A 24,928-nucleotide genomic window follows, 5' to 3' on the forward strand; every position below is an offset into this window, starting at 1 on the left:
TCTTTCTACACACTTCCTAAAGTTGTTATTATATTGTAAATGTGGTTCTGAAAATTATAGGGAAATGTAACCAGAATACTTTCATGGAGCGTTTTTATATCTTCTTAATGTTTTACTTGTTTGCCCACATTCTGCAGTACAAATTACAAGTTGCCTTTTCAGACACTGACAGTGATGAACAGGAAGAGGAAACCAAACTCTTTTTTAGAAATCCCCCTATTAATAATATGTATGGCAGGTTTATAAATAGAGTTAACAGGTGGATATTTTCAGGTAACATTAACACAAAAGTAGTCAATTCTAGGTAATTTTGTACTTTTCGTTTATGGGAATATTAAAATACAAAGCAGCAAAATTATTTTTTGACACATTCTTTCTCACTTTCATTTTCCCCATAGTAGTCCTGCAAAAGACTGTCTAGAAAATAATGTAGGTAACTTAATTTCCCCAGGGTACGGTTAGTAAGCCACACATATTTTTTGTTTGTTTGTTTTTTTGTTTTAAAGAAAGAGCCACCTAATTTAGGTTGCTGTTTTGTGTCAAAGAGCTCTTTCTGTCCGTTTCTAGCATTTCTAGCACAAAGTAAAAAGAATTCTAAGAGAAAATCATAGGAAATTTTCCTCAAGATTTCTAAACTAGTATGCATTTCTAAAATCTGAGATAGGATGACTTTTCAAAACACTGAAATAACCGTATGAAATAAAGGGTAGCAAACAGCATATGGAAGTTATAATCTTCAGGCTGATACAGTAAATTCTCACTAAATAGGCTGAAGTGTATGAACGTGCCGATATTTGACCACACTGACATAAAAATGGCAAATTCACAAAATTCGACCTAATGTTAATACCTTTTATGATCATCTTGGTGTTAGAAACCCGTGAGTCTAGGGGTGCCTGGGTGGCTAAGCAAGTTAAGCATCTGCCTTCGGCTCAGGTTATGATCTCGGGGGTGCTGGATGGAGCCCCAGGCCAGCTTTGTGTTCAACGAGGAGTTTGCTTCTCCTCCCTCTGCCCAGAGCTCCCCCAAAGCCCCCCACCTTGACTTATGCTGGGGGACTCTCTCTCAAATAAATAAATGAAATCACATTATAATATTGTATCTGCAGTTCTGACTGTGCATTATCAAGACAGCTTTAAAACTAGCTTTGAATGCTCTGAAAGTCTTTCTGTGAGAATGTTTTCTTTAAATAATTTCTCTGGTTGTATTACCTCCTTTCCCAGCCCTTCAGGATATACTCAAGCATTAGCGAATGACTGGAGGGTAAGTTAGGCTAGTACTCCCTCCATTAACAAAATAATTGAGAAGCAACCTTATATCTGAGTATTTTCAGCTTTTCAGGGATATATCCAGCTTCTAAAAACTTTACTACACAAGAAATATATTAATATTGAGAAATTAGGAAATCCAATATTTTTAAAGCTCTGAATAACAAGCTAGAGATCCCTTTATTAAAGAATGTATACCTCATGCCTGAAGGAAAATATCATGAAAACACATCTCTTGTATCGTTCTGTTATCATCTGTATCCCTAGCACCTAAAAAGAGGACTTGGTGTGTAGTTGTCAAGAATAAGTAGTTATTGAATGAATTAATTAAATTGAATGAGTGAATTGAATTCTCAGAATTACATGCACATTTAAAATTTATATGTTTCTTAGGGGCACCTGGGTGGCTCAGTGGTTGAGCTTCTGCTTTTGGCTCAGGTCGTGATCTCGGATTCCATCCTACATCAGGCTCCCTGCAGGGAACCTACTTCTCCCTCTGCCTATGTCTCTGCCTTTGTGTGTGTCTCTCATGAATAAATAAAATCTTTTTTATTTTATTTTTTTATTTTTTTAATTTATTTTTTATTGGTGTTCAATTTACTAACATACAGAATAACACCCAGTGCCCGTCACCCATTCACTCCCACCCCCCGCCCTCCTCCCCTTCTACCACCCCTAGTTCGTTTCCCAGAGTTAGCAGTCTTTACGTTCTGTCTCCCTTTCTCATATTTCCCACACATTTCTTCTCCCTTCCCTTATATTCCCTTTCACTATTATTTATATTCCCCAAATGAATGAGAACATATAATGTTTGTCCTTCTCCGACTGACTTACTTCACTCAGCATAATACCCTCCAGTTCCATCCACGTTGAAGCAAATGGTGGGTATTTGTCATTTCTAATAGCTGAGTAATATTCCATTGTATACATAAACCACATCTTCTTTATCCATTCATCTTTCGTTGGACACCGAGGCTCCTTCCACAGTTTGGCTATCGTGGCCATTGCTGCTAGAAACATCGGGGTGCAGGTGTCCCGGCGTTTCATTGCATTTGTATCTTTGGGGTAAATCCCCAACAGTGCAATTGCTGGGTCGTAGGGCAGGTATATTTTTAACTGTTTGAGGAACCTCCACACAGTTTTCCAGAGTGGCTGCACCAGTTCACATTCCCACCAACAGTGTAAGAGGGTTCCCTTTTCTCCGCATCCTCTCCAACATTTGTTGTTTCCTGCCTTGTTAATTTTCCCCATTCTCACTGGTGTGAGGTGGTATCTCATTGTAGTTTTGATTTGTATTTCCCTGATGGCAAGTGATGCAGAACATTTTCTCATATGCATGTTGGCCATGTCTATGTCTTCCTCTGTGAGATTTCTGTTCATGTCTTTTGCCCATTTCATGATTGGATTGTTTGTTTCTTTGGTGTTGAGTTTAATAAGTTCTTTATAGATCTTGGAAACTAGCCCTTTATCTGATATGTCATTTGCAAATATCTTCTCCCATTCTGTAGGTTGTCTTTGAGTTTTGTTGACTGTATCCTTTGCTGTGCAAAAGCTTCTTATCTTGATGAAGTCCCAATAGTTCATTTTTGCTTTTGTTTCTTTTGTCTTCGTGGATGTATCTTGCAAGAAGTTACTATGGCCGAGTTCAAAAAGGGTGTTGCCTGTGTTCTTCTCTAGGATTTGGATAATAAAATCTTTTTTAAAAATAAAAATTTAATGCTTTTTAGCATCTATAGTAGCTCATTAAACATCCTTTGTGTACAAGAAGTTGTTTGGTACAAACGACTCCTTTCCTCACCACCAAAATGAGGGTCTCATCAAGGTGTTTCCAGCAAGAACATTCTGCAGTCTTTTAAACAGCTAAGCCCATAGGCTGGGTAAGAGCAATCAGCAAGGATTTCTTAAAGCATTAATGGGTAAGCTAAGACCATTAATGCCTGGCTTAGTTCCAAAATGGCCTTGAGCCACACATGACCTTGATTGATGATGACTTTTTCACCCATCTCTCTGAAACTACTCCCTGAATCTTGCCTTGGGGCTTGTGTGTCACTTGTTTAGCTCTCCCTGACAGTATTCCAAAGGAAGTCATTCATTGGCAAGGACAAAGTCTCCCTGCTTGTGCCAAACAGAATTATTCATTACCATTTTATGGAAAGCCCAAGTCACATTTCCAGAAGAGCTAGATCGCCAGCTCACTGATGTTTGTTTGCATTGACTTTATTTTCCCCAGTAGTCACCTGCTTTAATCAAAAGCCTTTGGAATTCCAAATGGAGCCTCTTTATCAACTGAAATCTCTTGGAAAAACAAAAGAGTATGATTATAAATAAAACATCTTATGAAAAGAGACCTGTTTTGTCAAGCTCATGCTACTAATTTTTCTGTTTTTGTTTTAAACATTTGTATTAGGTCTATTTGGTCAAGAAGCAACGTTATGAAGAGCAGATCTGTGTGGCCTATCTCTAGATCTGTTTTGTCAAATATGGGAACCACAAGCTACATATATGGCTACTGAAGTTAAATAAAATTAAATTAAATAAAATACTTGTTTCTCAGTTGTATTAGCCACACTACAAGCACCCAATAGCCACAAGTGGCAAATGGCTACTTTATTGGACATGTATACATATGTAATATTTATATCATTGCAGAAAGTGCTAATGGACTGCATTTTTCTAACTTTTTGAAGGACACAAAATAATTGAGTATTTTGGTTTTGATTTTAGAGATTTGTTATGGCCTAACATGGGAAAATGTTTTACTAGAGACTTATTTGTTCATCATATGTTTATTAAGTCAAACAATTTCCCACGAGGTTATCTTTGTTATGAAATGTTCTTGAAAGTTTATAACCCTTATCTCCTACTAGTTAGAGGAAGTTTGGTGCCAAAAAAACTCCAAAGATCTCCTTGGAAGCTTGTGAGGAGATCTTGTGAGTCACAATACATCTTCATTCCAATTAGCCTCTCTCTTTTTGCTGAGGAATTCAGACTTAATACATTAATACATTAATACATTATATTTTACCAAAGCATGTTAGAAATTCTGGAGAGTTTTAGCACATCTTCCCTTCGTTGTTTCTCAACTTATTCCAGGACTGGTTAGTCCCTAAATGAGCAGCCACCATTGACTCTCCTAGGCCTAACCTGCTTCTTGGATGCATGCAAAATACCCAAAAATTTTAGACCTGTAGCACCGCCACCGCCAGCTTGGTGCTAGCTGCTATGTGATCAGTAATTCCAAGCCACAGAGTTCTCCTAGATTATTTTGGGGTACTACCGATACAGTATGAATTTGACCAATAATTAAGGAAAATTCAGTGATTAAGAAAAGACTAATATAGTTTCTTCCTACTCTGATCACTGGAGTATCCCATATTTAATGGGATATGGGATAAAAAATCCATAATGGGATATGGGATAAAATCCATAATGGGATATGGGATAAAATATAAAATCCATAATGAGGGATCCCTGGGTGGCGCAGCGGTTTAGCGCCTGCCTTTGGCCCAGGGCGCGATCCTGGAGACCCAGGATCGAATCCCACGTCAGGCTCCCAGTGCATGGAGCCTGCTTCTCCCTCTGCCTGTGTCTCTGCCTCTCTCTCTCTCTGTGACTATCATAAATAAATAAAAATTAAAAAAAAAATAAATAAAAAAAAAATAAAATAAAATCCATAATGGGATATGGGATAAAAAAAAATCCATAATGGGATATGGGATAAAAAAATTTCAAACATTTTTTGAAAGAAAAATTTCTAAGAGTTGAGGATTTTTAAAATTAAAGGATAATTATTTTTAAAAGGCTATAATCTTGACTTTCAAATATAAAATGAACAGATATCAAAGATTTTATTTAGGTCATTAACTAATGAGAGAATCAGTAAGCTGTTAGAACCAATTCATTAGAGAAACGAAAAAGTAGATGAATATATAAACTCAAGAGGAATACTGAAACATATTTGCTTAAAAGATGCAAAACTGGTCAATATCCACAGGGCAATAATCAATTACATTCAATCGTACATGTATGCTGTACATTTTTATAGACAAGAATCATTTGCATCACTATCAATTATCTTCGACTTAGAGAGCTGAGAAGTTGTTCAAAGACGATGAAGGGCCCAAAACTCATAGTCAGATATCCTGGAAGGGTATGTCCTAGATAATTCACAGTTTCTCATTGAAGACATCCAGTAATCATCTTGGTCCATTTTCAAGTCTTTTATGTTTTTTTTTTTTTTCCTAGTAAGTTACATATCTGCAGCTTACTTTCTCCAGAGTTCTGTCCTTTTGATTTACCTGGCCATTTACTCCTTGGTTGAGAGATACCTGATAGCTTTCCTTTTTGCTCGATTCAACAGAACAGGAAAAAGAACATAAAGATGTGGGTTTCTGCAAAATGTAAGAGACTATGGGAAGAATCACAGTGGGCTAGATAGCTTGGAGAGAGAAGCAAAAAAAAAGAGAGAGAGAGAGAGAAAAATGTGGAAGGAATAATAATTTCATAGATTCTGTGATTACAGAATTAAACGTTCAACACTCCTTTATCTCCTTGGTTCTGGTCCCTTGGTTTTAAAATACACCTCAATTTAGCAGCATCTTTTTTGAGGTGGGGGACAAAGAACATTTTAAGGAGAAAAATGTACAATTCCTTTTCAAAACTAGCATAATGGAGTATCTTTATTTATAACTAGCATATTATGCCCTTAACTAAGATTTTAAGTCTGAGCCTACTTTTCATCCTTCTGAATCATTTCTGGCCATTATTTATCAGGCACATGGCATGATACTTTTCAAAATGCGTTTTCTGAGCGAAACTTTTAGTACTTTTGTGATTGAAAATATAATCTTAAGGCATTTCAAAGACTACTGGTGTATTCTCTCTACTTCCATTTGATTATTTGACTGTTTCACCTCCATACCCCTCCACACATTTATACAGCTAATTTGAAAGTTATCAGGAAGCCTAGCACCTGAGCAATAGTCCTTCACAAAACATACATGGATCATTCACCCTTCCTGGCTTTGAAAACACTGTGATTTATATTAAGAGATTTGGCAAATTTTTCTGCCTCTAATTGTGCTGCTTGGCATCCAACAGACAGTTCTTTTTTGTATATATCCCAAGGACAAGAGATATCTCTACTTGCACAAATTCGTTGATGTACTTGGGTCTTATATTTGTGGATCCCTTGTAAAATACTTGGTTGTTTTACAAGAGAGTCAGTTCATTTCTTGAGTGATAAATGCTTGCATCACTTACAGTAAATTTACATTATCCCCTCTGTCCACTGCGTCCATGGCCCTTTTATTTTTAGTGCTGCCATAGAGTATAGTGCTATTGAGGACAATTCAGGAACCAAGTTTTAGCAAAAATTCAACTGTGGGAGGCAGCATCAATGAAAATAAGTCAACTGAAGGAACAAGGGTGAACAAGTAGCCAAAAGTTTACACTTATCCAGGCTATGACACTTACACAGGAAATGACCATAGTGGCACAGTTTGCATCTCTGAGGATTGACTGGTTTCTTTGGACATTGATCATAGGATTTACTCTAATTTCAGAAGACTTAAAATTGGGGGTGGGAGGGTAGAGGAAGGAGGACTACACATGTTGCAGTTGAGGAAATTTGCTAAATTATAGGTTGCTAAAGTACAGATTGTTTCACAAGGTCATGACTCCTTTTTGGTACATGACAAATTCTTTGACAAATTTTCCAGCTTCACTGCTGCTGATCTAGGTCAACCCTTTCTCTTAGTAAATCAGAGAACAAAAGTCAGGAGATTAACCTGTCCAAGTTTCACCATGTGAACTAGTACTAACCAAACTTAGAGCAGTGTTTTCCAAACACTCAATGCCAACCTATGGCGGGGTGGGAGAGAGGAGAAAGAAAAGTAGTGAAACCATGACTTCAAACATATCCACTTTGAAGAACTGTCTTCTTTTCATGACGAAATGTTCATTCTTTTATGTGGTTATAAGATGCATTATTTTTGTTAAACTGTTTTGCCCCCATCTCAGTGTATTTACTTAATAAACTAAAAATCTAACAGCTTTATACTCATTCCCTCAATTAAAAAAAATAACTACATGCAAAAATCTGAGATTTAATAGACCAGAGTGCTTCAAGATAGTGCACTTTAGGTACTTTTCTCCTTAATTATTTTCAATGGCTGTTTTTTTTTGTTGTTGTTGTTGGAGAAAGGATCTTCTTCAGCAAAGAATACTTTCCTTTTTTTCTCGTTCACAAATATGAAACCATTTTTTTTTACATTTCAAATAATTGGAGCACCCAAAAGAAGCAACAAGTTGCATTTATGAATAATCAATCTTTCTATAAATAAGATTAACTACTAAGAAAGTTTTTTTTTTTCGAAGACTTCCTTATTTTGCTAGCTTTCCACTCTGTGATCACTCACACCTCAACTATAAGATTTAATTCCCTGACCTGTTTGAATGAAGTGCTTTTTTCAAAGCAGAATACACACATACAGGTACCCACAACCTATCCTACCGCAGGCAAGATGAAGGAAAGGATGCAAGAGTTAATGGCAATTTATTCGTAGCTCAATTGCTTCTGCCTTTTTTAGCCCAACAGCACAATCTAGTACTATTCTGGCTCTGCAGCCCCTTGTTTTTATGTAAAGACATTTTATTCAGTAGCTTGAAAATAATGAATCTACAAAGTAATGCTCCATATGAGAGTAATTCATTTTAGAATGTGTTGATTATTATGATTAATGGTGGGGCCATGGCATTTTGTAGACTAATGTTAATCCAGTAACATTTGGGTAGCACCTTTTGTGATTTTTCAAGGTGGTGCACTTGTTTGTTAATGCATCCCATGTCCAGCCATCACATTATGCCAGCGTTGGTGACAGTGCCACTTTGTCAGACTGGAAAAGATGGTCTCAGACTCAATAAGGAAACACTTTATCAAAGGGAATAAAAAATGGAAATGAGCTACTACCTGTGGACTAAGATTAAATTAGCTTTGAGAATTGAGAAGCAGCCGCTACTCTTGCTGTTCCTTCTAATGCAACATTTGTGAGCCTTTACATCTAGAGCTATATTAATTCAATAAATATTTGGCACCTACGATGTGTAATGCATTAAATGCTTATTCTGATTATTTTAAGATATACAAAGAGGAATGCACTTCCATCTGTGTCTTCAAAAAGCCTAGGAAAAGAGCTGCCTCGTGCACAGAATTATCCATCCGTAATAGAAGGAAGCAATGTGCTGTTGGAGAGGTAGAGATAAAATGTGCCAACATTTTAGAGGAGAGGGAAATTGCTGTTGTAACTGAAGAACTAGGAGGGTATTCATAAAGGAAATGGAAGTGGAGCAGAACCTTGAGGAGTAGTTAGGATCTGAACATATGGAACCCGGTTGAAGTAGTTCCAGAAAGAGCACTACGCAAGCCAGCAACAGGAGACAGAAATTCTGGAATATGTATTGCAAAAAGGGAGTCTGGCTTGAAATGCAGGATCCCTGAAGGGGAGTAGTGGGTAGAAACATGTTGGATCATAGTACAGTAAGACTAAAGATTTGAGGCTTTACTCTACAGGAGGAAGATTGTGAGGTTTTGTAAATAGAGGAACACCTGTTCATCATAGTACATCAAAATAATTCATCCAGGGACTATATGTACATTGGATTAAAGATGACAGTGACCTGGGCTTCAGAGAATGGATGAAAGCCATTGATGGAGTCCTTGCGAATGCAAGAGGAAGAACTGCCACTTTGGCCATGGGAATGGTCATGGGATAATGGATAGGAGAAGTGTCAGGAACACAGTTTGGAATAAGCATTGACAGCTCATTGAACATAAGGGAAAGGGACATGGAGAAGAGTCAGATTTTGATGTTCTAAAAAAGAAAGGGAAAAAAAAAGAATGGATTTGATTGATAAGACAGAGTTGTGTTTGAGCTGTCCTGAAATTGAAGTGCTGGCAAGAGTTAAAGGCTAAAACAAACAATTTATTGGGGAATAATATGAGCAAGGATGGTAGTTGAAATATCTTTGTTATGAGAGAAGTTCACCGGCATGAGAGGAACATTACGTAGAAGAGAAGAGGGCTGGGAATAGATCCATAGAAAATGCTCCCTACTTAGAAGGTAGAAGAAGAGAAGGAAGTTTTCCCTCCTCCCCAGGAAAAAATCCTCAGAAGGAATAGTCAGAGGCAGCAGAGGTGAAGAGCTAGGTGGGGTAGGTAAGATCAGAAAGGCTGGACCATTCTAGAAGTCATTTTTCTTGCACACTAGAAATTTTGCCTTTAAAAGAAGGAAAGATCACTTAACTATAGACAAAATGTGTGTTTCCAGAACACAGTTCTTGAAATCTTTACTAAAGAGTTTCCTGATATAACTCGCTCCCACCGTTCATAGCCATACTACTTCTAATTTCCTAGCAGAGCATGTAAATCAGTGGCCTGGTGCTCACTGCCCTGGGAAGAGCCCTCTCTCACAAACACATGGGGGTGATCTTTCCAGAAGTCTGCCAGAAGCCTACAGATACATTAATGGTTTTGACATCTCTTTCCCCCACTAAGGAAACGCATCAGAGCTGTAGGTCCACCAAACACTGCTTCTTTCTGCATCTGGACCATCTGCTATAGACTATAGATTCCTAAATGGAGGCCAATAAATATCCTGGCCAGTGAAAGTCATGTTCTCTTATCCACATGCATGCATTTTCTGAAGAGATTATTTCCCCATCTCCTGATTCTTAAAACAATCTCTTTTCTTAAAAAGATAAGAACCACTGTAATAGATTAAATGTTCTTATACAATGATGTGAGTTCCTTGAGGACAAGGTCCTGTGCTTATACATTTTGGTACCTTCATGGTACATCTTTCACTTTTGGCTGCATGGATGGCTAATAGTGCCACAGTAGATGAGCCAACGGGAATGATAAAATACTCATTTTGGCTCTGTAGCCTCTTCTTGACTCAGCAAATATACAAATCTAGGAAATACATTCTCTAATGGTAATGGTTTCTTGTTAATATAACTTCTAGCTTAAAATGAGTGCTTCGAATATCTACTCTATCATGTATTTCTTCATTGAGTGTGTGGAGTAGGGATTGGCATCTTTATTTTATGAACGAGGAGACTAAGACTGAGAGAACACATGTGATTTGCCAGGGGTCATACATCATATGTTCACCAATTTATCTCATGGTACATTCATTTATAAATAAAAATGCAGACAAATATAATAAACTTGGCCTTGTTTTACTGGACTGCTTGTTGGTTGGCAACAGGTTGGCTTTTGTTTTTTGGGGTTTAAGATTTTATTTATTTTTTCATGAGAGACACAGAGAGAGGCAGAGACACATGCAGAGGGAGAACCAGGCTCCACTCAGGGAGCCTGATGTGGGACTCGATCCCAGGACCCCGGGATCACGACCTGAGTCAAACACAGATGCTCAACCACTGAGCCACTCAGGCATCCTGTGGTTTTTGTTTTATATCAATGAAATCTTTTTATTAACCTCAAACTTGATACTCATGTTAAATGTAATGGTTTCCAAATAGCTATGTTACTGAATGACAGACACCACGACCGTACAGTGACTTCAATTTCTTGGTCTTACACAAGGTAACATTAAATGAAAGTAATGAGGCCCAGCTTTGAGGCTTGCAGGGTATGTCAGACAGCAGTACAGTGTCATGATTAAGAGCACAGGCCTGTGAGTCTGACTTGGATTTCCGAGTTCTACTAACCAGTATTACATCCTAAGTATTGAATACTGGATATATTTTAAGGTGTCTTTCAACTTAGAAGGGTACCTGCTAAATTTCCAACCAAATCTAGAGATTGAGAAAGTTCCCCTATTGTACCCCCACCCTCTGGTGGAATCCCATGGAGTACAGAAGCTAGAGAGAATGCCATGACAGGCTCCCACTGATGACCTAAGTCCCTAGGCTAGCTAGCAGGGCAGCTGGGTTCTCTGCCCTGGGGCTCCAGTCCCAGCACTGCATGCACCACAGCTGCTGCTCTGCAGCAGTGCACTTGACCTCCCACAGGCAGCCAGCCTTGTCTCCCATAGCGTGGGGTGTGAGAGTTTGTATTTACATACAGGCAGAGCCTCACCTTTCTAGACAAAGGAGAATGATCTAAAACCTTAATGCAAAAGCAGAGGGATGGGAGCAATGCTTGAAGTTTCTCTGACAAAAAAAAAAAAAAACAACCAACTGAGTCCTTAAACTGAACCCTAAAATGCGAAGGACCTACAAACTAACAAGGCAGTTCTCGGAAGCTGGAGTTAAAAACACTACAGGAGGGAGGAGAATATTCGGACTCAAAAGCCTGCCAGAAACATCTTACTCTTAAGTAAACTGTGTATGCGCTCTGTTAACTGAGTAAAGTTAATTGAAACACAATTTTCCATATGTGTTTGCTCAGTATCACTTTGCATGTTGTTTGTATGTTACATGCATACATACACATATACATACATATACATATATATGTATATATAATATATATTTTATATATTATATATAATACATATATAAATATATATATATTTTTTAAAGATCATGAACAAGTAAGCTACTTGATTGTTTGCAGAGGCAGTTCAGCTTTTAGATGCCTCAGTGACAAAGTGGGAGAATCCAAGGAAAGAGGCCGCTCTGTCCCAGCTGCCTGCTGGTCAGTGCTTGCCGTTTGTGGGGAGACAGAGCTTCGGGAACACTGGTGTGCCAAAAGGAAGAGAAATGTTATCCAGGGATGTCTGGGCACTGGCACTTTCCCTTCCAAAGAGAAAATGGTTCAAGAACCAGATAAATCTGATATTTAGAAGTACTCGTTTATTTTTTTTTATTTTTAATTTTTTTTTTAGAAATACTCATTTATTTAAAAAAACCCTCATTTATTTATTTAAGATTTTATTCATTTATTCATGAGAGACACAGAGAGAGGCAGAGACATAGGCAGAGGAAGAGGCAGGCTGTATGCAGGGAGCCCGATGTGGGACTCGATCATGGGACTACAGGAGCACGCCCTGGGCCAAAGACAGACGCTCAACCGCTGAGCCACCCAGGCATCCCTAGAAATACTCATTTAAATAGAAGCATCAATCGATAGATAGATAGATAGATAGATAGATAGATAGATAGATAGATAGATAGATAATAAATGCATCAATTAGTTGGTGTGAACTGAAATGGTGCTATCAGCCTGAGTCTAAAAGGACAGTACCGTAGAAGGCTCCCCCCCTGCCCAGGATCCCTGGTGGGAGCAGCAGCCTCACAGGGAGCCACCCTGGAAGGGAAAATCGCATGAGGATGAGCTGAAGATTTTTCTCTGGATTACCACTTCCTGTGGGTTCTGCAGCCGGGGCTGAATAAACTGGACCCTGCAGCAGGTGTGAGTGATCTTTTCATGCCTGTTGGCGACCCAGTTGCACTGTGCATTAGTTTTATAAATTACAGTAAATGGGTAGTGACCATTTTCAAAAGCCTGACTTCATGAGTTCATCTTAAACCTTTTGGTGTCTGTTGTAGCTTTCCTGGACCTATCTAGGTTAGTGTAAGATAGAGTAAATTGTTTCAAAATCCTGACCAGAACATATATGGTGAAGATATGAAAAATGGATAAATTAGCCTCACCAAACATGGTCTGTAATTATCCATTATATACGGATCTATTGGAATGTTTAACCCCATGAAGGTAAGGACCGGGGCTACTTTCTTCCTGGAAATATCCTCAGAATTTAACAATGGCATTTGTTCATTTGACTGTTAATTGACTTTTACAAAATAGTATCTTCCAACATATCCTTAAAAAGGGCTTCTGTTAGGAGATTTTAACACTGTATATTGCTTAAAAACTTGGTTTACTTTACAACTTTGTCAAGAAATAATTCTTTTACTTTCTTTTTTTTTTTTTTTTTTGCCTTTCACTCCATTCTCAGAGGTAATTAATAATTAATATGGAAATTATTCTTTTCCAGGCTTAAGCACTCCCATCATGGCTTTCCTCGGACTCTTCTCTTTGCTGGTTTTGCAAAGTCTGGCTTTAGCGGCCACTTTCCCTGATGAAACCATTGCTGAGTTGTCGGTGAATATGTATAACCATCTTCGAGCCACTGGGGAAGATGAAAATATTCTTTTCTCTCCATTGAGTGTTACCTTCGCTATGGGAATGATGGAACTTGGGGCCCAAGGGTCTACCTTGAAGGAAATTCGTCATTCAATGGGATATGACAGCCTGAAAAATGGTGAGAGTGCTTAGGTTTAATTTGTCAGGGTGGTTTGACTTTCAACTCAGTTCTGTTGTCTTATGCCATAGGTAGCATTATTCACACAGTGTGAGAAAGTGAGCTCGTTGAGATGGTATAGTTAGGAGAACCATTAGGAAACCCAGGAAAGGTATTAATTCCTAGCTCCATCCTTAGCTGAGTTAATCTAAGGAAATTGTAGATTTTATTATTACAATTATTTAAATAAACCTCACTGTGATGAATAAAAGCAAATATGGTTCTTACTGAGTTTCCAGTCTAGAGGGAGAGGCATGTATTAATCAATTATCACATAAATAAATGAAAATTTACAACTGTGATAACTGCTATGAAGAGAAGCAACAAGATTCTCTAAGTATAATCAAAAGTTTTTGCTTAAAACCAACTGTATCTTTATTTTTTAAATAGCATCCAAGAAAATAAATAAATAAATAAATAAATAGCATCCAAGAATTTTTCCTTTTTTTTTTGTACTTATTTTATTTAAATTCAATTAGTTAACATATGGCATAACATTAGTTTCCGATTAGGATGCAATAATTTTTAAAAATATTTTATTATTATGAAAATTTATGTATTGGGGAAAGTTTTTAGCCAGAAGGTGTTCTGTAATCATTTTGATATGATGTATGATTTCTATTCTAATGTTTTTAATATACATGAGAATCAATTCATTAAAAAGTTAAGAACTCAATGATTACTAATGGATTTCTATAGTTTTAAAGCAAAAAAGTCCAGTGAAAATAAAATTTCAAGGAATATTTTGATTTTTAAATTAGGTAATTAAGCTTAATTCTTATTCCTATTAATTATAAAATTAAGACCAGTTTAATGACAATAATCTAAGTACTTGGGAGACAACTAAAAAATCACTATAGATTCTACCAAGACATCAATTGAAAAGAAAAATAATGCCAGTTTATAATACTAAAAGTTAATTTGAAAATCTAGAAAAAGCACAAATGTTGGAACCTTTCAATCGTGTCGATGTGGGGCATAAACTAGTGCTCTTCCCTTGGGCTCCTGTCTATCAATCTTGCTTCTCCACTCCCCGTGATCGTTCACTGTATTTGTAACACTAATAAACTTGTTTGTCATTTTGCAGGTGACGAATTTTCCTTCTTGAAGGATTTTTCTAACATGGTAACTGCTAAAGAGAGCCAGTATGTGATGAAAATTGCCAATTCTCTCTTTGTGCAAAATGGATTTCATGTCAATGAGGAATTTTTGCAAATGCTGAAAAAATACTTTAAAGCAGAAGTGAATCATGTGGACTTCAGTCAAAATATAGCCGTGGCCAACCTTATCAATAAGTGGGTGGAGAATAACACAAATAGTATGTCATTTGGTTCCTTTCTCTCTTTGGTAGCTTAGTTTTAACTCTCTTCTACTTCTGAAATTATTTGTCCCTTCACTTCATTTGAATTTTTGAACGTGAGATAGCATTTAGTTGAGTATCTAATAATTACTTTGTATAGACTACAGTCTTTTTAGAGGCATTGCATATGAATAAACATTCATGAAAGAACTTAAATCTTTTGGCATGTGAAGAATTTTGGCACTGTGATAAACCAGTCTGAAATCTGTCACTCCAATCATGGTTTTCCTCTGCATGGTAATCTTAACTACTGTATGGAATTTTGCTTGAGTTGACTTATTTAATAAGCTAAATACCAGTTAGAATGGCAGTTGGTGGGGCTCTTAAAAATATACTTAAGATAGAATATAAGAAAGAGTTAAAAATCAGAGTTGTGCTTTTAAATGACAGAACTTGATTGGCAATCAAAAAATTTCTACAGGATTTCTTTAAAAGAGAGCACCTCATTTTAAGCCCCAGTAGGTGGAGATTTAGAAAGAGATACATTTATTTTAAAATTTATTTCTAATCTTGGGGCAACTGGCTACCTTGGCTGGTGGAGACAACTTGTGATACTTGATCTTGAGGTTGTGAGTTTGAGCCCTACATTGAGCATAAAATTTTTTTAATAAAATCTTTAAAAAATAATAAATGTTTCTAATCTATACTTTAATAATGTATTCAAGCTTTCCAAGTGCTTCATATCTTACCATTTTTTAAAATATTTTATTTATTTATTCATGAGAGACAGAGAGAGAGGGCAGAGATACTGGCAGAGGGAGAAGCAGGCTCCATGCAGGAAGCCCAATGCAGGATTCCATCGGGGAGCCCCAGGACTATGCCCTAATCTGAAGGCAGATGCTCAACCAATTAGCCACCAGGCATCCCCATAACTTACCATTTTATTTTCTAACTTTACCATCAAAATACTGAAATAAGATTTTTTTTAATGAGGCAAATTGAAAGCAGATTAAAAAAACGTTTGTTAAAATTAATTCATATTGTCAAAACTCCCCCAAATAATGTCAATCTAACGTATGTTATTTTGGAACAACAATCAAAAGCCCTGACACATGCCCTATGACCTATATTCCCCCAAATTCTGGGGCAACTCTGTAAGCCCCCCCAAAAAATGCTATGATTAATAAAATGAGAAAATATAAATTTTGGTCCTTTTTCAACTATGACATTAAAATGTAGGCTAAAGAAACTTATGTTTGTATTTTAACATTCAAAGATTAGGTCAAGAATAATAATCCACTTGGAATAGATTGAATTATTAAAAGCTGTCTATTTCCAAACTATTTAAACATTTTTAGCTGTCAACAAAGACCCAGTACCTTTATACATAGATTTGTAAAGGAATATTTCAAATGATAGAAATAAGATATCCAATTTATGGTAAATTTTTGAATTTGATGACTTTTTTTTTTTATTTGATGACGTTTTAATCATGTATGGTGTGTGTGTGTGTGTGTGTGTGTGTGTGTAACATTTTTCCTTTGAAAGCAAGATACTTTTAATTTTTATTGTAAATTTGGTCATGGTATACAGTTTTTCTGGATTACTCTATTACATGGTAGTTTGATAATCTTTTGGTCCCCTTTCACCTTCAAATTTAATATGAACTTTCATCTATTCATTTTTTTCCCTGAATAGATCTGTTGAAAGATTTGGTGTCCCCAAGAGATTTTGATGCTGGCACTCACTTGGCCCTCATCAATGCTGTCTATTTCAAAGGGAACTGGAAGTCACAGTTTAGACCTGAAAATACTAGAACCTTTTCCTTCACTAAAGATGATGAAAGTGAAGTCCAGATTCCAATGATGTATCAACAAGGGGAATTTTATTATGGTAAGGCCTCCCTTGTAGTATATTAACACATTTTTAAGAAAGAACATGAAATATTTATTACTCAAGTATCTTGTCAATCTTGTTTGGGCTACAGTTCAATTTCCTTGGCTCCATTTTCAAAGTCCTCTAATTAGATCCCGAATGAATATTATATGCATTGACAGTTTTCCAATATAATTATTTAATTTATAAAGTTGATTACACCTGCAGAATGGCTTTATTCACATGTGAACACCTGACCTTGTATAAGAACATTTTGAGCTATTCCAAAAAGCCATTGACTTTGGGGTGGTTGTCAGTGACCCATATGTTCCCCTTTGCTCTTGCTTTGGATTCCTTACCACTCTTTGAATTACAAGCATTTCCTTAAAAATTTGCTTTCAGACTGTGTGTGTCTGAAACATCTTTGAAAATATCTTTTCAAAGATATTTCATTGGACTTTTCAGAAGCCTAGGGTGTTAATCTTTCTTCCACACTACATTGAACTGTATTCTTACACACTATATTTGAGAACCAAAATGTTTAATGCTCTAAAGGACCTAGATCAGTTATAGGAAAATACTTATAACAAAAGCATTACTTTTTTTTTTTTTTGAAAATGGGAGAAATCTAAGGTAGCAACAGGACCATTTGTTTTAAAGACTTCCTTATTTTTTTATGGAATCCTGGTGAATTTAGCTAAGTCATTAGAATACAAAGCCCATTCCCCAACTAACCTCATTACCTAATTTGGAGAACTTAAACACCACAAATACACTAGAAAACTCTTGAAGAATATAATAGATTTTGTTTTGACTATGCTACCTCTGCCTCAAAACTTTTAGCTATGGTAATAATAAAGTCCCAGGTATTATGTGGTCACTTTTTCCCTTTGTAGAGATCAGGTGGGTATTAGCAAATGTGAACTACATCTAACTTGGATGCAGGGCTTTATTTTTCTAACCAGGACTTATCATTGTTTCTAAAGATATTCTTTAAATATATATTCATTTGAAGTATCTTCATTTAAAAATAAAAACTAAGTCTAGGGAACATATTATGACAAATGTGATATGATTCTGGGGATTCTAAAAGAAATTCTAAAAGAAAAATACATTTTTTAGGACCAAAGATTTCAGGGCCTATTTAAAACAACACAACAACAACAACAACCTCCCTTTTCCCAGATGCCTGAATTTCTTATACACTATACACTCTCTTGGAAGAAAGTTGTAACAAACTAAACCTTTTATTTGAGCTTTGATATGGGCCTTTTATCAACTTTCTTTGTATTTTAGGAGAATTTAGTGATGGCTCCAATGAAGCTGGTGGTATCTACCAAGTTCTAGAAATACCCTATGAGGGAGATGAAATAAGTATGATGCTGGTATTGTCCAGACAGGAAGTTCCGCTGGCGACTCTGGAGCCGTTGGTCAAAGCACAGCTGATTGAAGAATGGGCAAACTCTGTGAAGAAACAAAAAGTGGAAGTGTACCTGCCCAGGTAAGAGGTTCCTGTGTGACTCCCTCCGACAGCATGGAGGGAGAGATTTCAATGTAGGTTCTGACTCAGAAAAACTCTTGCCACTGCCTTTGAATTTTAAGTCTTAGCTACTCTCTTCCTCCCACTCCCCTCCCTCTTTCCTCCCCTTCCCCTCCCCTCCTTCTCTTCCTTCTCCTTTTTAAAAAGTATCCGTTTGTACTCATGAGGATCTGCCCAGAGACACAAGTTCATTTATTGATTCACTCAGTACTATTTACCAAGACCTAGTTTCAGATCCTAGTCAATATTCTTAGCTTCATTTTAGAAGATTTCTCAATAGATCATCTCTGAATATCATTTACATTGGCAGTCTTGTGTATTTCATTAATATTTAAAGTTGATTATAGCTGGAGAGAAAATAATCCCTGACATTGTTGGAAGAAGCGCAAGCAAGTTACTGTGCTGGGTGCCAAGATGCAACCATAAATAAGCAGGAAAAAGCTTAAAATTCTCCCTGTGGCTTAAATAATAAAATCTATGTGGGGCCTCCATGTTCATCTCAAGCCCACCTCTGGCTACTCATCACAACAAACACTTTCTAGCATGTACTATCCATGTGCTTACTCTTATGCTACAGATAGCTTGCTTTTTGCCTGCCTCTGGGTCTCTATGTATATTTTTGCATTGGCCTAAAATGCTCTTCTCATGTTTCTTTGGCTGATATTGATATTGTGTGCTTTTCTGTATATTTTTAAAGGAGTTCTTTCTGGTAATATGAGGAATTCGGTGCAGTGTTAATGCTTCCCTTATTAAATTCCATGAATTAAGTGCAGCATGTCCAAATGCTTCAACTCTGTGAGGATGCAAAGTTATTTAGGAGTATTTTAACAGAATTTTAAGTGAATGCTTAATAAGTATCATATATTCTAACTCAACCATATTCACTAGAAAATGTGGCCTCCAGGTCCTGTCCACAGAGAAATTGAACGTGGCAGCAGAAGAAAATTAAATTTTCATTTTCTAAGAGATACTCTTCAATTATGAAATAGTTTAGCTTGCTTGCTGGCTCATATTAATGCCTCATACTAAACTAGGCACAGTTAATTACGATGTATCCATTTCTCCAGAAGTTCTATGAACTCTCTTCTGCATGGTTAATGCATAGAAAGAAAGACTAAATAGATAACATGAATCTGGTTTCCCTTTTTAAGAAATTGACTGTTTTCAAACACTTATGTATAAGTAATAATCAATAGGAAACGATCTACCCCTCCCATTTTACAGCATTAGGATCCATTAAATGTTCATTGAGGGTAATGATTCTTGTGACCTCATTTTAGCAAAGGTAAACATTTTTTAATAGCCATATCCTAGGTTTACTGAAGTATCTGTCTTAAGATGTTTGTATAGTTTTATTCACATAGAGACATTACTCTGATAAGGCAACTTTGCATTTCTAGAATTTGATCACATTCTTGTCCTACTTGACAGTTATTTTTGTTTATATTAGATTTTATGCATATAGGTTTTAAATGCCTTTTCTTTCTTTTTAAAGATTTTATTTATTTATTTATTCATTAGAGACACAGAGAGAGAGGCAGAGACATAGGCAGAGAGAGAAGCAGGGTCCCTGTGGGGAACCCAATGTGGGACTCAATCCCAAGAGCCCGGGATCACAATTTGAGCCAAAGGCAGATGCTCAACCACTGAGCCACCCAGGTGCTCCACAAATGCCTTTCTTAAAAGGTATAGGGCATTTTGAGAGGGGCAAAGGGATACCTTTGTATTTTTATAATTTACCTCCCTGAATAATAAGTCCCACAGGAATCAGATGCTGAATTGAAATTGTATTTTTATCCAGAATATAAAATTCTATGTAGGAAAGGGTAAAATTGCTATTCCTGTGTGATATCATCAAATCCAGTGAAATATCCAAAGGTTTATGCACAGTCATACATTTCTAAGATTTAAATGAGATTACCAGATATTCTCCTAATTTATTCATGGTAGCAAAAATAGTTTGGCTAATATAGATAAAAATATATGTAAAATATCTAAAAAGCACTTTAGAAAAATGCCTAGCACAGAGTAATCATCATATAATTATTATCTATTATCACTATTCTTATTTATTTTCAGTGTACATTTTAAGTCCTAGTACTCACCTTGTGGTAATCTAGGGGTAGCTTTATATATACTTCTCTTCCAGTAAGATTGTTTAAAAACCTTGTTCTGAAGAACATTACCTTCTTCATTGTATAAGTGCAAGAAGGTTGTTCTAAAATGTAAGTCAAAAATCTTAATCCTTGGAATGCAGGGGTACCTGGCTATTGTATCTTTCCACTCTGACTTTTGTAGTCTCAGATTTGTCGTTTGTGACCAGAGTGCTAGAAATCAATGGATATAAAGTGGTTTTCTGTTTTGTAACCAGAGACCATCCTGTTATTTTGAAATGACTGTCTTAGAAACCAGGTACTTTAGTTTCTTGTTTATAAAAGAAAGCTAATACAAGCAGCCATCTGATTTTGTTCTTTAATACGAGTGCTTTTGATTAGGTTTGTCTACACAGTTTCTTGATTAATTTCTTAATTGCTTCTAAGTTTTACAAATCTCCTTACATGTAATAGATATGTATTCTTTTCCAACGTTTGCTCTACAAATCTCAGTCTCCAGTGTTTCTCTTTCCAAAGTTGCAAATGCATGATGACATTATTAGAATAGCCATGTCATTGGGTTTAAAAAAGTACTGTTGTAGCTTTTTATTTTTAAATTCAGTGGGGACACCTGGGTGGCTCAGTGGTCGAGCAACTACTTTTGGCTCAGGGCGTGATCCCCAGGGTCTCGGGAGGGAGTCCTGCATTGGGCTCCCTGCTTCTCCCTCTGCCTATGTCTGTCTCTGTCTCTGTCTCTGTCTCTCTCTCCCATAAGTAAATAAAGTCTTTAAATATAAATAAATAAATTCAGTGGGTGAAATGTAAAATCTACCTGTAGTTTTTGATAGTTTTTAAATAGCCATTGTTAGAATTATAATTATTAGTGGAAGAGGATTTTGCAGTCAGACAGACCTTATTAGCTCATATCCTCATTCTATTACCTACTAGATGTGTGATTAGGCCAAGTTGCTTAGCTTGTCTGAACCTCAGTTTGTTCTTCTGTAGAATAGAGATAACAATACATAACCTCATAGGGTTCTGTGAGATTTATCATCCCTGAGAGGGATGATTAAATGAGATACCATTTGTAAAAGGATTGTGCAGTGTCTGGGACACAGTGAGCCCTCAGTGTATGGGAGAGGATAATGCTACTTTATGTGAATATGAGTCTATATTAAGAAAGAGGTAGTAAATAGATCATAGCTATTTTTCAACAGTTTGACAAGAAATGGATAAGTAGAAATTGTTCACATTCTCTCTTCAACTTTAAACAAACACTCTCATGGTCACCTCGGTTTTTTCCACTTCTACCTATGTGTAATGTCCTATGTTGGATACTACAGATATTAAAATAAAAAAGACACTAGATTTGACTAATTTACAGCTAAAGCAGCAGGAATTAAATAGCTATTTAATCAAATCATTCCACCATTACTAAAATGCAAAGATGTAATACCTTAACATCTATAGTAATGTGAATGTTATACAGAACTGCAATATCATGAGTGCAGTTAACACAATCTGCCCTTTATTACATGCATCCTACATACTGGCACCATCCTAAGACCTAAAAACCTTTGGGACACCTGGCTGGCTCAGTCAGTAGAGCATGCAACTCTTGATCTCGGGGCTTTAAGTTTGAGCCCCACACTGGGTACGGAGATACTTAAAAATAAAATCTTTTTTTTTTTAAGACTTTTATAAACCATATTCAATTCCTGGAACAACACTATGAGGCAGGTATTATTAATGTCATTTCCTACATGCCAGAACCAAAGCTCATAAATTAAGGAACTTGCCCAAATTCAATCTGGCTAAATTACAATGCTCACCTGACACAGCAAGCCTCAGAAATGAGAAACAAACCAGGTTGTTCTTAAGAAGCACAAAGTATCTTCTCCTGATCTCTTCCTTCATCTTCCTATTTTAGGTGGATCAGGACATACAGAATACAACCTTGATCCCTGCCCCTGCTCTGCCATTTATTAGCCGTATGACCTTGGTCAAATTGTCTCATCTTTCTTCTCCTTAGTTTCTTCTATTAACTGAAGATAATAATAATAATACCTACCTCCAAGGGCTTTAGCAATATTTAAATTAATCTGTTAAAGTCCTCGAATAGTTTTTGGTATATAGTAATCTCCATATAAGTGATCAATCATCAATCAATCAATAGCAAACGTAAAGCACTCACACACAAAACACCTTAATCAAGCCATTGAATGTATTCTTTAAGACATTCCATACTCATCCCCCTTTTCTACTTTCACAAACAACATCCGCTTTTTGCAGGAAACAAAAGAAACAATGCTAAATTCAAGGTAAAGTGTAGGATACAGATAAAATTCAGTACTTGGTTTAATATGTTTGCTATATATTTATTTCTCTATTTGTCCTATTTTCCCCATAAACATGAACCTGGTAAAACTACTTTCCCCTGGTGATTCCTCTGGATGTCTGAGTCTTATTTATAGCAACCATTCCACACATGTGTCATTCTTTTTAAAACTAGGCATCAGAAATGATGCTGACATAATGTTTAGTGACTCTTACAGGTATAACTTTTCTAAGGATACAGCCCATTGTCTAAAAACTTACATTTATGATCTTTATTGATCAAAAAGCAGAATCTTAGAAAAAAAGAAACATTTACTTCTACTGGTTTTTACTTTTTATAAAAAAGTAATAACCTTTGCATTAAAAAAAACCCACACTTGTGTGTTAATGCAGCCGTGTTTACTTCATATTTTTCACTAGAAACATGGGTGATACTATCCATTGGTTTGGGAGAGACTCTATATTAGGACCAATCAGGGTTTCTGTGGAAACTATTTTTTAAAATTAATATTCTGTTCATGACCACTTACTTTCATTTCAGTTTTAAGTAATGTTTTATTTCTTGTAAATGTGATGCACATTTATGTATAATTCATAAAGCCCATTAGAACAAAAAACAAAAAAATTGTTATTCTTTTGCTTATAAAGGAATCTCTAATATAATTGTAAAAGTGTACAGTTTTTAAGATGTAATATTTAATTCACTTTTGTTGATTAACATGGTTTCTGTGATGCTACCAGGAAAACAGGCTCAGGTCCTGGAGGTTAATATATTCACGAAGATATATATTTTTAACATGACAGATTTTATATTTTCTTTCTCTGAGTCTATGGAGTTGAAATGGAAGATGTATCCATTATACAACAATAGCTCTCTCCCTTTTCACAGGGAATTGAGCAGGACACTCAGAAAAGAATGACATGCCTTAGTTATGTAAATATTTGATTAGCCATTGCCAGCTTTTTTTTTTTTTAAGGTTTTATTTATTTATTTATTCATGAGAGACACAGGCAGAGAGAGAGAGGCAGAGACATAGGCAGAGGGAGAAGCAGGCTCCATGCAGGGAGCCCTATGTGGGACTTGATCCCGGGACTCCAGGATCATGCCCTGGGCTGAAGGCAGGTACTAAACTGCTGAGCCACCCAGGGATCCCCTAGCCATTGCCAGCTTTAAAAAAAAAAAAGTCAGATGTATTACTGGGTCACACAATTTTGAAAGAACGTAAGTTTTACGCTCTTGAGCTCAAAAACACTATTCCACCATATATATTACACTTTCGTGTCCACATCAAATAGTTTTCCTACTTAATCATTTAATATTATTCTGATACATTATTCTTTTTGGTCTCTCCTCTTTTTATAAGCACAATCAAATTCTACTTGCAGTCAAAAGCCAGTTTTAGCATAATTTACCATTAAATATATCCAACGTTTTTATTCTTTGTCCCAGGCAACGGGATGCTGTAACTAAATACTTTAAAAATCCTGTAACTAAATGCTTTTCCCCCTATGTGTTTTCTAGGTTCACAGTGGAGCAGGAAATTGATTTAAAGGAGGTTTTGAAGGCTCTTGGAATAACTGAAGTTTTCATCAAAAATGCAAATTTGACAGCTTTGTCTGGTAGGAAATAAACACTATTTTTTTAACATATTATTTCATAAAAGATTTGTAAAATGATGATGTTCTCCATCACCTTAAAGATTTAAGGTGAAAATTGTTCGAGGCAGGCGGGGTGGGGGTGGGGATGTAGAGACCACTGGTAGGCAACAGTCTTGAGCAATAGAAACTTGATCAAGGCCAAAGGGTCCCCAGGTGACCCTCTGGCTGAATACAGACAGGCCCATCAGGTTGCCCACCTCAAAGTATCCATGGGCCCTGACCAATGGGCTACTTACAACCAGGCACAATTACCAGAAAAGAGAGAATTCCATACGTCACTGTATGTCTTCACCTTTTCCCTTTAAAAACAGCCTCTACCCACTGGCCTCCTGGCAGACAGCCTCTCCTCTGCTGTCCTGCCCACTGCTCCCTTATAATGTGTTCAATAAACTTCTCTCTCCTTCTACAAAAATAAATCAATATTTTTTTAAATGATGCTGCCCAACCCTCTACTACAGAGTTCTGAGGTAAAATAAGGTTATCATTTGCCAGATAACTATAACAAATATATTTACTTTCTATACACAAAACTGTAAATAATAGTCCTAACATTAAGTTTATATTATTTTGGTCCATGTCTTATC

The 24,928-nt window shown here is 36.4% G+C and overlaps 1 protein-coding gene across 4 annotated transcripts in view; it reads left to right on the forward strand.

Annotated features, from left to right (window-relative positions):
• The window catches only part of SERPINI1 (serpin family I member 1), a 76,025-nt gene that overhangs the window by 30,887 nt on the left and 20,210 nt on the right, over positions 1-24,928 (forward strand). For all 4 annotated transcript variants that reach the window (XM_038583808.1, XM_038583811.1, XM_038583810.1 and 1 more), the window contains 5 exons: positions 13,235-13,501; positions 14,628-14,858; positions 16,539-16,733; positions 18,012-18,216; positions 24,208-24,305. In XM_038583808.1, coding sequence (XP_038439736.1) covers positions 13,235-13,501; positions 14,628-14,858; positions 16,539-16,733; positions 18,012-18,216; positions 24,208-24,305 — 996 coding nt within the window. The remainder of the gene's footprint in view (positions 1-13,234; positions 13,502-14,627; positions 14,859-16,538; positions 16,734-18,011; positions 18,217-24,207; positions 24,306-24,928) is intronic.

This window comes from Canis lupus, chromosome 34 (assembly GCF_011100685.1).
Source record: "Canis lupus familiaris isolate Mischka breed German Shepherd chromosome 34, alternate assembly UU_Cfam_GSD_1.0, whole genome shotgun sequence".
NCBI classification, from domain to species: domain Eukaryota; kingdom Metazoa; phylum Chordata; class Mammalia; order Carnivora; family Canidae; genus Canis; species Canis lupus.